Consider the following 13,583-nt stretch of genomic DNA (forward strand, 5'->3'; position numbering starts at 1 on the left):
TGAAACATCCCCAGGTAGAGCTCATCTCTTCCATCCAGTGCGTCCAGCCTCTGTTCTTCTTTTCCTTTGGACACAGTTGAGTCTTGTCATTATCCCAGTGACCGAGCTCTTGCATTTTCTGTTATCCAGGTCTTTGCTATCTTTTCAAATTCTTCTCCAAACTTAAATTGAACCGCGTAGTTTCTTAGGCTGCTGCGTCTGTGGATGGCGAAAGAATCCCATTGTACTCAATCACGTTCTCTGGCTTCAGCAACTTGGCTACTGTATGAGTGACAAAGTCAATACCTAGAGCCAGCACATACCCTCGAAGCTGCTGCTGAGGTTGGCAGGCAGGGCAGGGCTGGGGACAACACATGTGAGCCAAAGGGAACCATGTTTTAATATGGCCTTTAGCACAGACTAGGACCAAGAGAACAATTAATACTGAGAACTACAATCTACCTCGTGGATTCTAGTTCAGTCTACAAAGGGCAATACCAAGGGTAGGGGAAAACATGGACAGCTATCCTTAGATATTTATTTACTTATGTTCTTTTTATTTATTTATTTATTTATTTTAGAAGGCGGGGGAAGAGATGAGACACAACAACTCATAGTTGTGGTCCTTAGTTGTTCATTGATTGTTTCTTAAACTGAGCCAGTGACTCCTTGCTCAAGCCAGCAACCTTGGGCTCAAGCCAGTGATGTTAGAATCATGCTGATGACCCTGCACTCAAGCCAATGAGCCCATAGCTTAAGCTGGCGACTTGGAGTTTCAAACCAGGGACTTCAGCGTTCTAGGTCAACACTCTATCCATTGTGCCATCACCAGTCAAGCTATCCTTAGATATTTAAAGTGCTATCACATGGGACAGAAATGAACTCTGAAGTATTAGAAAACAAAACAGAAAATAATACAACAAACCCCCAGCTTAGTGTAGAAATCTAGAATGCAGACTCTGGGGTTGTACAGACCTCGGTTCTGTAATTCCAACTGCCCTATTTATTCTGTGACTCCCACTAAATTAGCAAATTTCTTGCCTGACCAGGTGGTGGCACAGTGGATAGTGTCAGCCTGGGATGCTGAGGACCCAGGTTCAAAACCCCGAGGTCACTGGCTTGAGCATGTGATCACCAACTTGAGCATGGGATCATAGACATGACCCGGTCACTGGCTCGAAGCCCAAGGTTGCTGGCTTGAGCAAGGGGTCACTGAGTTGGCTGGAGCCTCTTACCTCACCCCCAGTCAAGGCACTCATAAGAAAGCAATCAATGAACAACTAAGGTACCACAACTATGAGCTGATGCTTTTTATCTGTCTCTGTCCCTTTCTCCCTCGCTAAAAAAAAAAAAAAAAAAAAAGGTAAATTGGCAAATCTCTTAACACACCAGTGTCCTTATCAGTAAAATAGAAATAATAGCAGTAGCTATCTATATTAGTTAATTTAGTTGCTAGTTATATTATACATTTTAAAATATATATAGTTATCTATATTAGTTAATTGTTATATATTGTTAGTGCCTGACCAAGCAGTGGCGCAGTGGATAGAGCGTTGGACTGGGATGCTGCGGACCCAGGTTCGAGACCCCGAGGTCGCCAGCTTGAGTGCGGGATCATCCAGTCTGAGCAAAAAAAAAAAAAAAAAAAGGTCACCAGCTTGGACCCAAGGTCACTGGCTTGAGTAAGGGGTCACTCGGTCTGCTGGAGCCTGCCGGTCAAGGCACATATGAGAAAACAATCAATGAACAACTAATGTGCTGCAATGAAGAACTGATGCTTCTCATCTCTCTCCCTTCCTGTCTGTCCCTACCTGTCCCTCTCTCCGTCTAGCTCTGTCTCTGTCACAAAAAAAAAAAAAAAAATTACCCCAAATGCAGGTTTCAAGAAATACAGGCTTTAAAGGAATATTAAACTTGGCTTCTTTTACTGAGAAGGATCTTACAGATGTTCAGGAGACCACTGAAAAGGTCAGTCATATTAAAAGTAAAATGAATAGGCCCTGGCTGGTTGGCTCAGTGGTAGAGCGTCGGTCTGGCGTGCAGGAGTCCCAGGTTCGATTCCTGGCCAGGCACACAGGAGAGGCGCCCATCTGCTTCTCTACCCCTCCCCCTCTCCTTCCTCTCTGTCTCTCTCTTCCCCTCCCGCAGCCAAGGCTCCATTGGAGCAGAGTTGGCCCGGGCGCTGAGGATGGCTCTGTGGCCTCTGCCTCAGGCGCTAGAATGGCTCTGGTTGCAACAAAGCAACGCCCCCTGGTGGGCGCATGTGGGAGTCTGTCTGACTGCCTCCCCGTTTCCAACTTCAGGAAAATACAAACACACACACACACACACACACACACACAAAAGTAAAATGAATGAAATGGGTGAATTTTATACATAAAATATGCCTCAGTGAGGTTGCTATAAAAAGTAAATAGATAAAGAATTTCTGGTATTTTCCCCCTTTACGGTTCATTACCTAAGAGATATATTGAAGGCAGGGGATCACAAACTCCACTGCTTCGAGGGATGTGACAAGGGAAGGTATTCATGTGCCCCAGTGGGGGGATTCAGCTGGTTCACACTGGTTCCGCAGAACTGATATCTAATTTTTTGTTGAGTTTGGGCAAACCAGTTGTTAAAACGGCACTTGTAATCAGGGTTCTCTCTAAGGTGGGCACCTGGGTAGCCGCCCAATGCGGAAATCACAAATTTACATTCCTTACTCTTTTTCAACGTTCATCTGCGCAACAGCGTATTCTAAGCACCCGTAGTGATGTTCCTTCCATACATAGATGAAAAAAATTGCAGTGAGGACACCAATCAAGAAGCAATTCAGAAGTATTTTAAATGACGGTTTTATTGTTTTTTTGTCAGGTATTTAATATTCTTTCTATAACAACAATCTAGTTTTGTGTACCCCTTTTATTGTTCTTAAGTATTAAATGCATGAAATAATAAACTACCTTTCAGTATATTGGTTTTTTTATACTTAAAATGGTCATTAGGGCAGAGAACCAGTTGTTAAATTATTTGAATCCCACCACTGATGTGCTCCCATACCTAAACAGGACAGCCACTGGTTGGTTCCAATGCATTACCATACAGAGGGCTATACTTAGTGATTCTAGATCTTCTAATTTTTCAGAAGTAGAAGTACAGATTTTTGTGAACTAAAACATTGTCAACACTGAGTCACGGAGAAGTCATTTATAGATCAAATCCATCCCAAGACCACCATTTTGCAAACTGAGCAGAAGAATAACTTGGATACACTGTATTCGTTATTTTGTGTATAAGACATACTTCAAGACAAAGTGTTAAAATGTATGTGAAAAATAAACTTTGACCCTGACCAGTGGTGGAGCAGTGGGTAGAGCATTGACCTAGGATGCTGAGGACCCAGGTTTGAAACCCCGACGTCGCCGGCCTGAGTGTGGGCTCATCTGGCTTGAACGTGGGCTCATCAGCTTGAGCATGGGATCATAGACAAAACCCCAAGGGTAGCTTGCTTGAGGAACACTGGCTCAGCTGGAGATACAGGGTCCAGGCTTATAGGAGAAGTAGTCAATGAACAACCAAACCAAAGTGCTGCAACTAAGAGTTGCTGCTTCTCTCTATCTTGCTAAAAATAAAATAAATAAACTTTGAAAAAGAATACTTGAGTGAGAAAACCTTGATGGGCCAAAGACAGGTTTTGTAATGGATATGCTAAACTTTGTGAGTCAAAGAACATGGCAAATTTACAACTATTCCAAAGAAAGTGATATAGTAAAACTTGGATCTGCGGTGAGGCTCTGGAACCCAAAACCTGACACTGTTTAAGTAATTGGAGACAAGAGAGCCCCACGATCCAGCAGACACGCCGCACCACCGCCCAGCTCCCAGCTGCAGAGCTGACTACTAAAGATACCGCCTGCAAAGTCAGAGACTTACAAAGTTATTCTTATAATAAAATAATTATTTTAATGAAGTATTTGAAATAATTTTAAACATCTGATTGATAAGATTATACACAAATATGAGAATATGCTGCACTTTACAAAAAAATAAAGCTAAGCATTTAAATATACAAAAACAACTTTAGGTATAGATCTCTTCATAAAGTACTCTTAACATATACATAATTTATAACCTTTTACACAATAACTTGCTGAAACAGAAAATGTGGCCAATCTAAAACTTACTGGAGTACAAGCATGGCCGCACAGTTCCTGTGGGGAGAACAGGATGAAGAGTAACATATCTGAGGTGCTTTTCCTCTGGAATTCTTTTTGTGAGAAGCAGAGCTTTCTCATTTTTTAAAAAACTATCTTCAAGAACTTATTCTTTATGTGACTGTAACTATAGCTATTATTTGTGACCAGCTATATGCCACACAGGTGGAATTAAAAAAACAAAACAAAAAACAAAACAAGGTTTGCTTTACAAAGTATCAGCTCCCTCCTCAGATGAATATACATAGTGAAACAAAAGTAGGTTTACAGTTGTATGTGAAAGTTTACTCTTGTATTGTTATTTATTAATTATTGTATTATTTTCCATACGAACTGTAAATCTACTTTTGCCCAAACCTGTATATAACATGCTTCTCATAATATATTTAGAGCCAAGAGTCTAAGAAATGCTAATATTATCTTTTGAGTATAGAATCAAAAATAGAATCCCTAGTGTTAAAAAGTTTTAAATCACCAATTAGGATTTTTTTTTTTAATGCAACAAGATGCTTAAAACATAGGGTAACTAAAATATTTTACAAAACTGTTATTGAGATTTAAAACAACACACAGAACAAAAAAGAACTTCATTCTGAAAGACTGTAATTTGGAAAGGCCTGGTAACACGTTCCTGGTTGGTGGGGCCGGGACTGTTTTCTTTCAACGGAGCATGCCCAGCTGGCTTCGTGTTCTAGTTCCAGCACTGCCCCCTGGGCACACGCAGCACATTTCCCGGTTTAAGATTCCATCCTCATTCTCCTCTCATCAGTTTGGATGCTGGGCCGCACCATTCCTTCTAATATTTTCCACCTTTCCCTTTTTCCAATGAGGTGTACCAGCAGCTCCAATTTAAAGGTTTCCCTAACAAGGACGTCATCTCACTTGGTGTCAGACACAGCATGTAGTGACATGAACTGGAGAATAAGCAACCTGAGCCAAACTATCCCGTTTTGTCTCAGTTTTCACAACACTGAGACTCAGCTGACGAAAGTCACCACAGACCCTACCTCTGTGGTTTGTCACCTTCATCTACAGAAAGCAACTGTCATAATTAGCTAAGGAATCCTGACTCCAGCCTGGAAATCCTGACAGTTGAGACAGGTCCTGTACAGGACGGAATGCAATTTCTTTGGTGAGCAGGGACTTCCTCTTTCCCCTGCATCTGTCCAGGCTGCATTAGGGAATGGCACCTCACCTGTGAACAGTTTGCAAATAAAGCAGGTAGTAACAAAGAGCCTTACCTTGCTGTGATGAAATGCACAGGTAGGCAGATGCCTACTTCTGTGTAAACTATATTTCATAACCAATTTTCAGAAGACAAAGCTGAATTCTGGTCATTAAGGACCCCATGGGATGTATAAGTAAGACTTAACAGAAGTTTATAACTGTAAACAAACGGTCTTCCCTCCTGGTGTTTTCCAGAAAGCAACATCTCAGAACAGCGCCACACTGCTCCTTAGGTCTGCCCTGGTGGTAAACAGCAAGGACCTGCCTGGAGTGCAGCAGTCACTTCAGAAGGGCAAGGTACAGCGCCCGAGAATACTTCAGCTCCCTTTCCTGTTCCATACAGAACACCAAGTCCCTGAGGCAGACTCTCGTGATTCTTGGATGAAGCAACTGTTTGGTGGCTGTCAGGCAGGAGGTCCCAGAAACAAGACGGTTGTCCTTTAAGCCCTAAAGAGAAGAAAGGGAGAATCAAGTTTAAAATAAGCAATCTTCCATAAAGGAAGCCCTGTCAATTCATCAAGAGCCTGTGGCCACTGGCATAGTGTTTGAGATAATATCATGACGCATGCTCAACCCTGTCCTCCAGGAGACCGGGGTCTTGGGGGCGGGGTGCTCAACTGCCAGAACAACTAGCTCAGGACCTCATTCATTCTTCCTGTCTCACCTGACCATGGCCAGAGCCTCTTCACCAGTTTCTCTCCTTGCAGACTCTACTTTATTCCGTTCTTTGCTGCATATTACAGGTCACACTTTCCTTTTTAAGGTCTTAGACAAAACATTGGGACTGACGGGCATGGTTAACTATTTTGATTGTGATCATGACTTCATAGCTGTATGTGTATGTAAAAACCTATCAGTCTTTTGTATGTCAATTATAAAAATAAAAGACATGGTTCGGATTTCACCACTCCATATTTCAAAAATTTCTGGTTCTGTTACTACCTTTTCTATTACTACCTTTTTATAACCATCAAATTATAATTATTTCCTCTACATTTTGTGTTTTTGTTTGTTCGTTTTGTTTTGTTTGGATGCAGAGGACATAAGTCCTTTTCTATAGTCTCTAAAACACTTTGGTCCAAATAAGTTACCTTCAATGGCTCCCCCTTTTCCAGAGTAGCTATTTAAGCACTTGTTAAATACCTTCCAGCCATTTCTTTTCTTTTATATAAAAATGTATTGCCCTGGCAGGTTGGCTCAGTGGTAGAGCGTCGGCCTGGCGTGCAGGAGTCCCAGGTTCGATTCCCGGCCAGGGCACACAGGAGAAGCGCCCATCTGCTTCTTCACCCCTCCCTCTCTCTTTCCTCTGTCTCTCTCTTCCCCTCCCGCAGCCAAGGCTCCATTGGAGCAAAGTTGGCCCGGGCACTGGGGATGGCTCTGTGTCCTCTGCCTCAAGCGCTAGAATGGCTCTGGTTGCAACATAGCAATGCCCAGATGGGCAGAGCTTTCACCCCCTGGTGGGTGTGCCGGGTGGATCCCGGTCGGGCAAATGCAGGAGTCTGACTGCCTCTCCGTTTCCAACTTCAGAAAAATACAAAAATACAAAAAAAAAAAAAAAAAGAATAAAAAAGTATTAAGTTACATGGGTAATGTCCCATTTATCAAATGAGGAAACTAAGCTCAGACAGGATAAACTGTTGAAGATCACATAGCAGTACTGAGCTAGGACTCAATTTCTAATTTGATATGGGGGTGTTCTTAATCATTGTGCTATAATATCCATCCCATCAGGTACTAACTCATCACTGGCTTCCCTCCTGACTTACTTCCCATCACTACTTTACAAAAGCATCTTAACTCTAGCCAAAAGGCCAACAGCAGTGAAAGGCCACTCCAGGCTAATCTACTCATCTTTTAAGCCCATTTCAAATGGGCTTACTTTCCCTCCCTCTTCCTGCAAGTAATTCTTACTGTGGCAATTACCTTACATACATAGTGTTACAGTTCAGGTTAACCCTCCCCCGCATAGGCACTAAAACTTTCCGAGGACAGACACTATCGTTTCAATGACCTCTAGGACTTAGTACTGAGTACACAGATAAATGTAGATTAACAGTCATATTTCCCAAACTGAATGTAGTGTTTTAAAACAGAACCAATGCGAGTTCTAACTGTTCCCCAATAGATGACTGGATAGAAAGGTGGCACACACAGACAATGGAATACTACTCAGTCATAAGAAAAGATGAAATACTGTCATTTTCGACAGCATGGATGGATCTTGAGAACACCATGCTGTCTACGGCCATACCACCCTGAACGCGCCTGATCTCGTCTGATCTCGGAAGCTAAGCAGGGTCGGGCCTGGTTAGTACTTGGATGGGAGAATACCATGCTAAGTGAAATAAGACTGACAGAAAAAAAAGGCAAGAACCACATGATTTTGCTCATATGTGGGATATAAAACTGAAAGCAACAAATGCACAAACAAGAAAAACAAACAAAAACTCAGACACAGACAACTGTATGGTGGTTACTAGAGATCAGAGGAAAGATGGGTGGGGTAGTAAAGGGTAAAGAGGGTCAAATATATGGGGATGGAAGAAGATTCTACTCTAGGTGGTAGGTACACAATGCAATATATAGCATGGAACTGTGCACTTGAAACTTATATAATCTTATTACCAAGTCACCACAATAAATTTTTTAAAAAGTGAATAAAACCCTGTACGAAGACAGTTTCCTAAGTACCAGTACGGCTACATATCACTTTAAAAAAAATAAGATTGGAAGAAGAAATAAAAATACAGAATTCCCAAAGAATAATTTTGTAAAACAAAATCTTTGATTCTTTCATTTGTTTAAATCATATTTTGTTTCAAAAACTTTTTTTTTGCAAGAAAGAGAGACAAGGAGGGAGAGAAATGAGAAGCATCAACTCATAGTTGCATCACTTTAGTTGTTCATTGATTGCTTTCCATATGTGACTTAATTGGGGAGGGGTTCCAGCAAAGTGAGTGACCCCTTGTGCAAGCCAGTGACCTTGGGCTTAAGCCAGCAACTATGGGATCATGTTGATGATCCCATGTTCAAGCTGGCGAGCCTGTGCTTAAGCCAGATGAGCCCATGCTCAAGTCAGCAACCTCAGGTTTTGAACCTGGGACCTCAGTGTCCCAGGTTGACTCTCTATCCGCTGTACCACCACCAGGCAGGTATCTTTGTTATATGCGGCTTAAGTGTCTGTTTGTCGCCGATAGCTTATTGGTTGCTTGCATAACTGTACTAGCCAATGGGGTGAAGTTGCCACGGCATTCAAATAGCCCCGCCTTCTGGCATGCCACCTCACAAATTGAGGTTAAAGATTGGAGTAATTATTATGCTGTTAAGAAATCTTAACACCAGAAGGGGTCTTTGCAGTGGTACAAGACTAGAGGTTCTCCAATTGAAAAATGTCATAATAGCTAAGTCTTTGGCTCCTCTAAAGGTGAAATACATGTCATTCCAAGAATTGATTTGGGTCCATCTCAAACAGGGTTGCTGTTTCAATTGAGATGTAGACAATTTCCTGTAAAACTTGCCTTTGCTATGACCATCAATAAGTCTCAGGGCCAAACACTTAAGCGTGTTGGCATTTTTTTACCTGAGCCTGCATTTGGACATGGTCAACTTTATGTTGCCTGTTCAAGAGTTCGTGAAAGAACGGACATAAAATTAAAAATAATTGATGGTCCTCTGCAAGGCGAGCTTAAAAATGATGGAAAGATCTACACAAGAAATGTTGTGTACAAAGAGATCTTTGACATGTGAATTAACATTTTATTATTTAAATAACCTTTATTTATTGAGCTAGCGGTGGCTCTTAAGAAATGTACCGCCAGTGGTTTCCTTCATTGTGCTCTACTTTAAGCAATTAAGCAAGTAGAAGGGGGAAATCCCGTGGGGCAGTAAGCAAAGGGGCGTCCTCGCTGCCTGCCCTGGGTAATTCAGTTTGAATTAGCAGAGACCTTTGCACAAATCATTTTAATTACAATTTATAATATCTATAACAGTGGTCATTTCGTATGACCGCTGGGCTTTCTAGTTTCAAACATATCTTGATAGGGTTGAGAACCCTCCTTTCTCCACCCAAAAGACTTACACAAGAAAAATATTCACCTTGCATAGGAAGCAATCTTCTGGTTCTGTTGCTGTCCTTTTATAAACACCAAATTATAATTCTCCCTACATATCTGGCATTTTGTTTTGTTTTGTTTGAAGGGAGGAAAGTCCTTTTCATGATCTCCAAAACACTATGGTTAAAATAAGTTAACTTAATTCATGCATGGTCACAAATGACTGGGGGCACTTCACCTAAAGGTCAAATCAAATTTCCTTAAGAGACACTATTCAGGCCTGACCAGGTGGTGGCGCAGTGGACAGAACCTCGGACTGGGATGCGGAGGACCTAGGTTGAAAACCCCGATGTCGCCAGCTTGAGTGCTGGCTCATCTGGTTTGAGCAAGGCTCATCAGATTGAGCCCAAGGCTGCTGGCTTGAGCAAGGGGTCACTCGGTCTGCTATAGCCCCTGGATTAAGGCACATATGAGAAAGCAACCAATGAACAACTAAGGAGCCGCAATGAAGAATTGATGGCTTCTCATCTTTCTCCCTTCCTGTCTGTCCCTGTATGTCCCTCTCGCTATCTCTGTCTCTGTCACAAAACAAAACAATCAAACAAACAAAAAAAAGAGACACTATTCAGTTTGGGGGCAACATGGTATCACAATCATATTTCTATATTGCTTAGGTTAAACTTGTTCAAAAGTAGCCATGGAACAGATTTTGGAAAGTCTACATTTTAATAAAAGACAAAGAGATGACCGTCTGCTGCACAACTGCCTGGCTGCTTATCCTGGAGCCCATCTACGGTACACGGCCAGTCTCTCTTCACTTTTGCAGGGTTCTTGGTAATGAATGTGATTGTACAGATAGATACATGTCAGACTCTAACTTTATTAACGAGTCACTTGTCCCTGCTAACATTACCACTCAGAGGTTGTGTAACTCAAATGTGATCTTAACTGTTGTAAATTATCACCATCAAAATATTTTTTAAGATTTTTCCAGAATGGGCCTACCAGCTTTCAGCTTTGGATTAAAAAGTACACATTAGGAAGAAAGTTAATAAAGTATGTCATGGGCAATTAGTGGCAATTTTGTCACATATAAAAGTTATCTGTTTAAAATTAAAGTACATTTCAATAGAGGCACGTTTCTTAGCCAAAAATTGGATATATTATGCTAGAGCTAAATCTATTTATGTTTTCTTTTTTTTTTTTTTTTTTGTATTTTTCTGAAGCTGGAAACGGGGAGAGACAGTCAGACAGACTCCCGCATGCGCCCGACCGGGATCCACCCGGCACGCCCACCAGGGAGCGAGGTTCTGCCCCTCCGGGGCGTCGCTCTGCCACGACCAAAGCCACTCTAGCGCCTGGGGCAGAGGCCAAGGAGCCATCCCCAGCGCCTGGGCCATCTTTGCTCCAATGGAGCCTTGGTTGCGGGAGGAGAAGAGAGAGACAGAGAGGAAGGGGGGGGGGGTGGAGAAGCAAATGGGCGCTTCTCCTATGTGCCCTGGCCGGGAATCGAACCCAGGTCCCCCGCACGCCAAGCCGACGCTCTACCGCTGAGCCAACCGGCCAGGGCTATTTATGTTTTCTATTTATGTTCCTACCAAGATTTTGCCTAATCAGTTTAGTGTTTTATATGAATTTTGAAATTAAACAATTATATGAAGACATTATGTCTTGGAAATTCTACATCTATGTGAACACCCAGAAATATGTCATATGTTCACCCAAAGACATGTATGAGAATGTTCAGCACTATATTTCCTAACAGCCCTAAACTAGAGATAATCCAAAATGCACATTAAAAGCAGAATAAACAGCCTGATCAGTGGTGGTGCAGTGGGTAGAGCATCAACCTGGGATGTTGAAGACCCAGGTTCAAAACCCCAAGGTCACTGGCTTGAGCAAGGGGTCACTGGCTCCACTTGAGCCCCCCACTAAAGGCACATGTGAGAAGCAACCAATGAAGAACTAAAGAAACAAAACTATGAGTTGATGCTTCTCATCTCTCTCTCTCCCGTCAAAAAACCCCAAAAAGTAGAACTATAGAATATTCATACAAATGGCATACTATACAGCAACAACAAACTGAGTAACATGGATGACTATCACAAAAATGTTAAATGGAAGGATGCAGACACAAAGAAATACATACAATTTGATTCCATTACTATGTAGTTCAAAAACAGGCACAGCTACAGAAGTCAGGATAATGATTCCCCTTGAGGGAGAGAAGGCTAGTGACTAGAAGGTTCCTGGTGATGTTCTTTCCTGATCAGAGTACTGTATGCATTGGTGTGTTTGTGCTGTGAAAATTCAGTGTGCCTATATGATTTGTGTACTTTTCTGCATACATGTTATATACTTCAATAAAAAAAATAAAACACACCAAAAAAACCTTGACTAAGTACAAAATATAAACGCAAGCAAAGAAGGGGAAAAGAGAAAAGAAAACAAGTCAAAATTATTAAACAAAAAAATTACAGAGACCTAATAATCTGGGTAAGGAACAAAGGGGTCACAGTTCATATTTGTCATGTGACAAGCCTGAAGGATCCAGAGGACAGAGCCATGTTACAGCTGCCAGCACAGGGTTGAAAAGAAGGTCATTCCAACAGGATGCAGCAGAAGGCCTGAGGCAATGTTATAACTGAAACCAACCCCAAGGGACATTCAGTAACCCAACAGAAATGTCTTTCATAATTCACAACTTTACGAAGGTGATAGCATTCTTTCCCAAATAATGACTGACTTAGAAAGTCAGTCTTTCTTGAACCTAGAAATAAATGCATAGCATTTTATTCCTGTGCTTATGATTTAGAAAAGTCCAAAATCTGATTTGTCATTTTCACAGTGATCTGGCAGACTAATCAGCTCCTACTCAATTGACCATGGTAAGGGGGTATAGATGTATAGGAAACTTAAAGCCATAACTCAAACCTGCCCTTTCATCATCAGTTTTAATTTTCTTCCATCCCACCAAGTTCTTTCCCTAAAGCTACTTAGAACTGATTCCTGTCACACTACACTGTCAAAGACAAAGAACACTAATGTAGTTAAGACCCCAGAATTTGTAAGAAGAAGAAAAAAAAAGACTTGTGTGACAATGTACCATTTATTCTGAACTAGAGGGTTTTCCCAATTGACTTTCTACATAAGGATAGTCCTTAATCTGAATTCCTCACCTGGAAGAAAGAGGGAAAATGGAAGATGAAGTTCAATGAAGATGAAATAAAATAACGGCCTATTAAGTGCACAGCAGATGTTCTTGGAAATGTAATGAAACCTAAATGTTAACATACTCTAACACTGCCAGGTCAATTAAGTTAGCCTTCATTAATTTGTTCAATTATATCACTAAACAAAGTTTCTCATTTTTATAAGAAAACTTTCGAGTTTATAAAATCTTCTGCTCTTATAAAAAAAAAATGAACACCCTCAGTCACCAATTTCAAAGAAATAACACCATTTTAATAATGACACTAATTAAAAATAACCACTTACCTAAATTTTTATTCCTTCAACTTAACAGGAAAGATCTGTGAAGTAAAACTTTAGAAGCTCTTCTACTTATTCTTTTCACTTTTCCTTATAATACTATCCTAACTGAGACTCAGAAATCATGTCTGTGTGAGGTCAGAGGCTCCAGGAATCCTGCTGTGGTTCTCAGTGTCTTCTTATGGGCCTCTCTTTCCAAGAGCCGCCATCCAAGGCAACTTGCTTCATGCTAGTCCGTGTGTTAATTCACTTCAAAAGTGAGCTGTATTACTGGGCATCTGCTATGGGCGAGGGACTGTTTCAGGCAGCACAGGAGGACTGGAGAGCAGTAAGCACTAGCCACCTCCTCCATAAGCAACCTCACACAAATTACATCATTTCTCTGTGCCTCAGTTTCCTAATCTGCAAAATAGTGACAGTAACAGTAATTATCTCATAGGGCTGGCTTGAAAATTAAATGAGAACAATGCCTGGCATGCAGTATATATTCTATAAATGTTCGCCTGACTTTAATAAATTAATTCATTAGTCAATTGGGAGGCATGGAAGGCTTATAAACAGGAAACAGTGTAATCCTAGTTTCAGGTCTCTCCTTCCATCACCTAGTTAAAACTAATTAAACTTCCCTGCCTATGTT

At 41.3% G+C, this 13,583-nt stretch overlaps 1 protein-coding gene across 3 annotated transcripts in view; it reads right to left on the minus strand.

The window, feature by feature from the left end:
* Positions 1-3,971: 3,971 nt before the first annotated feature.
* TAF4B (TATA-box binding protein associated factor 4b) overlaps positions 3,972-13,583 on the minus strand; it is a 132,435-nt gene continuing 122,823 nt past the window's right edge. For all 3 annotated transcript variants that reach the window (XM_066353442.1, XM_066353443.1, XM_066353441.1), the window contains one exon: positions 3,972-5,849. In XM_066353442.1, the coding sequence (XP_066209539.1) occupies positions 5,682-5,849 (168 nt within the window). In that variant the 3' untranslated portion in view covers positions 3,972-5,681. The remainder of the gene's footprint in view (positions 5,850-13,583) is intronic.

Source organism: Saccopteryx leptura, chromosome 11, assembly GCF_036850995.1.
Source record: "Saccopteryx leptura isolate mSacLep1 chromosome 11, mSacLep1_pri_phased_curated, whole genome shotgun sequence".
In the NCBI taxonomy this organism is placed as follows: domain Eukaryota; kingdom Metazoa; phylum Chordata; class Mammalia; order Chiroptera; family Emballonuridae; genus Saccopteryx; species Saccopteryx leptura.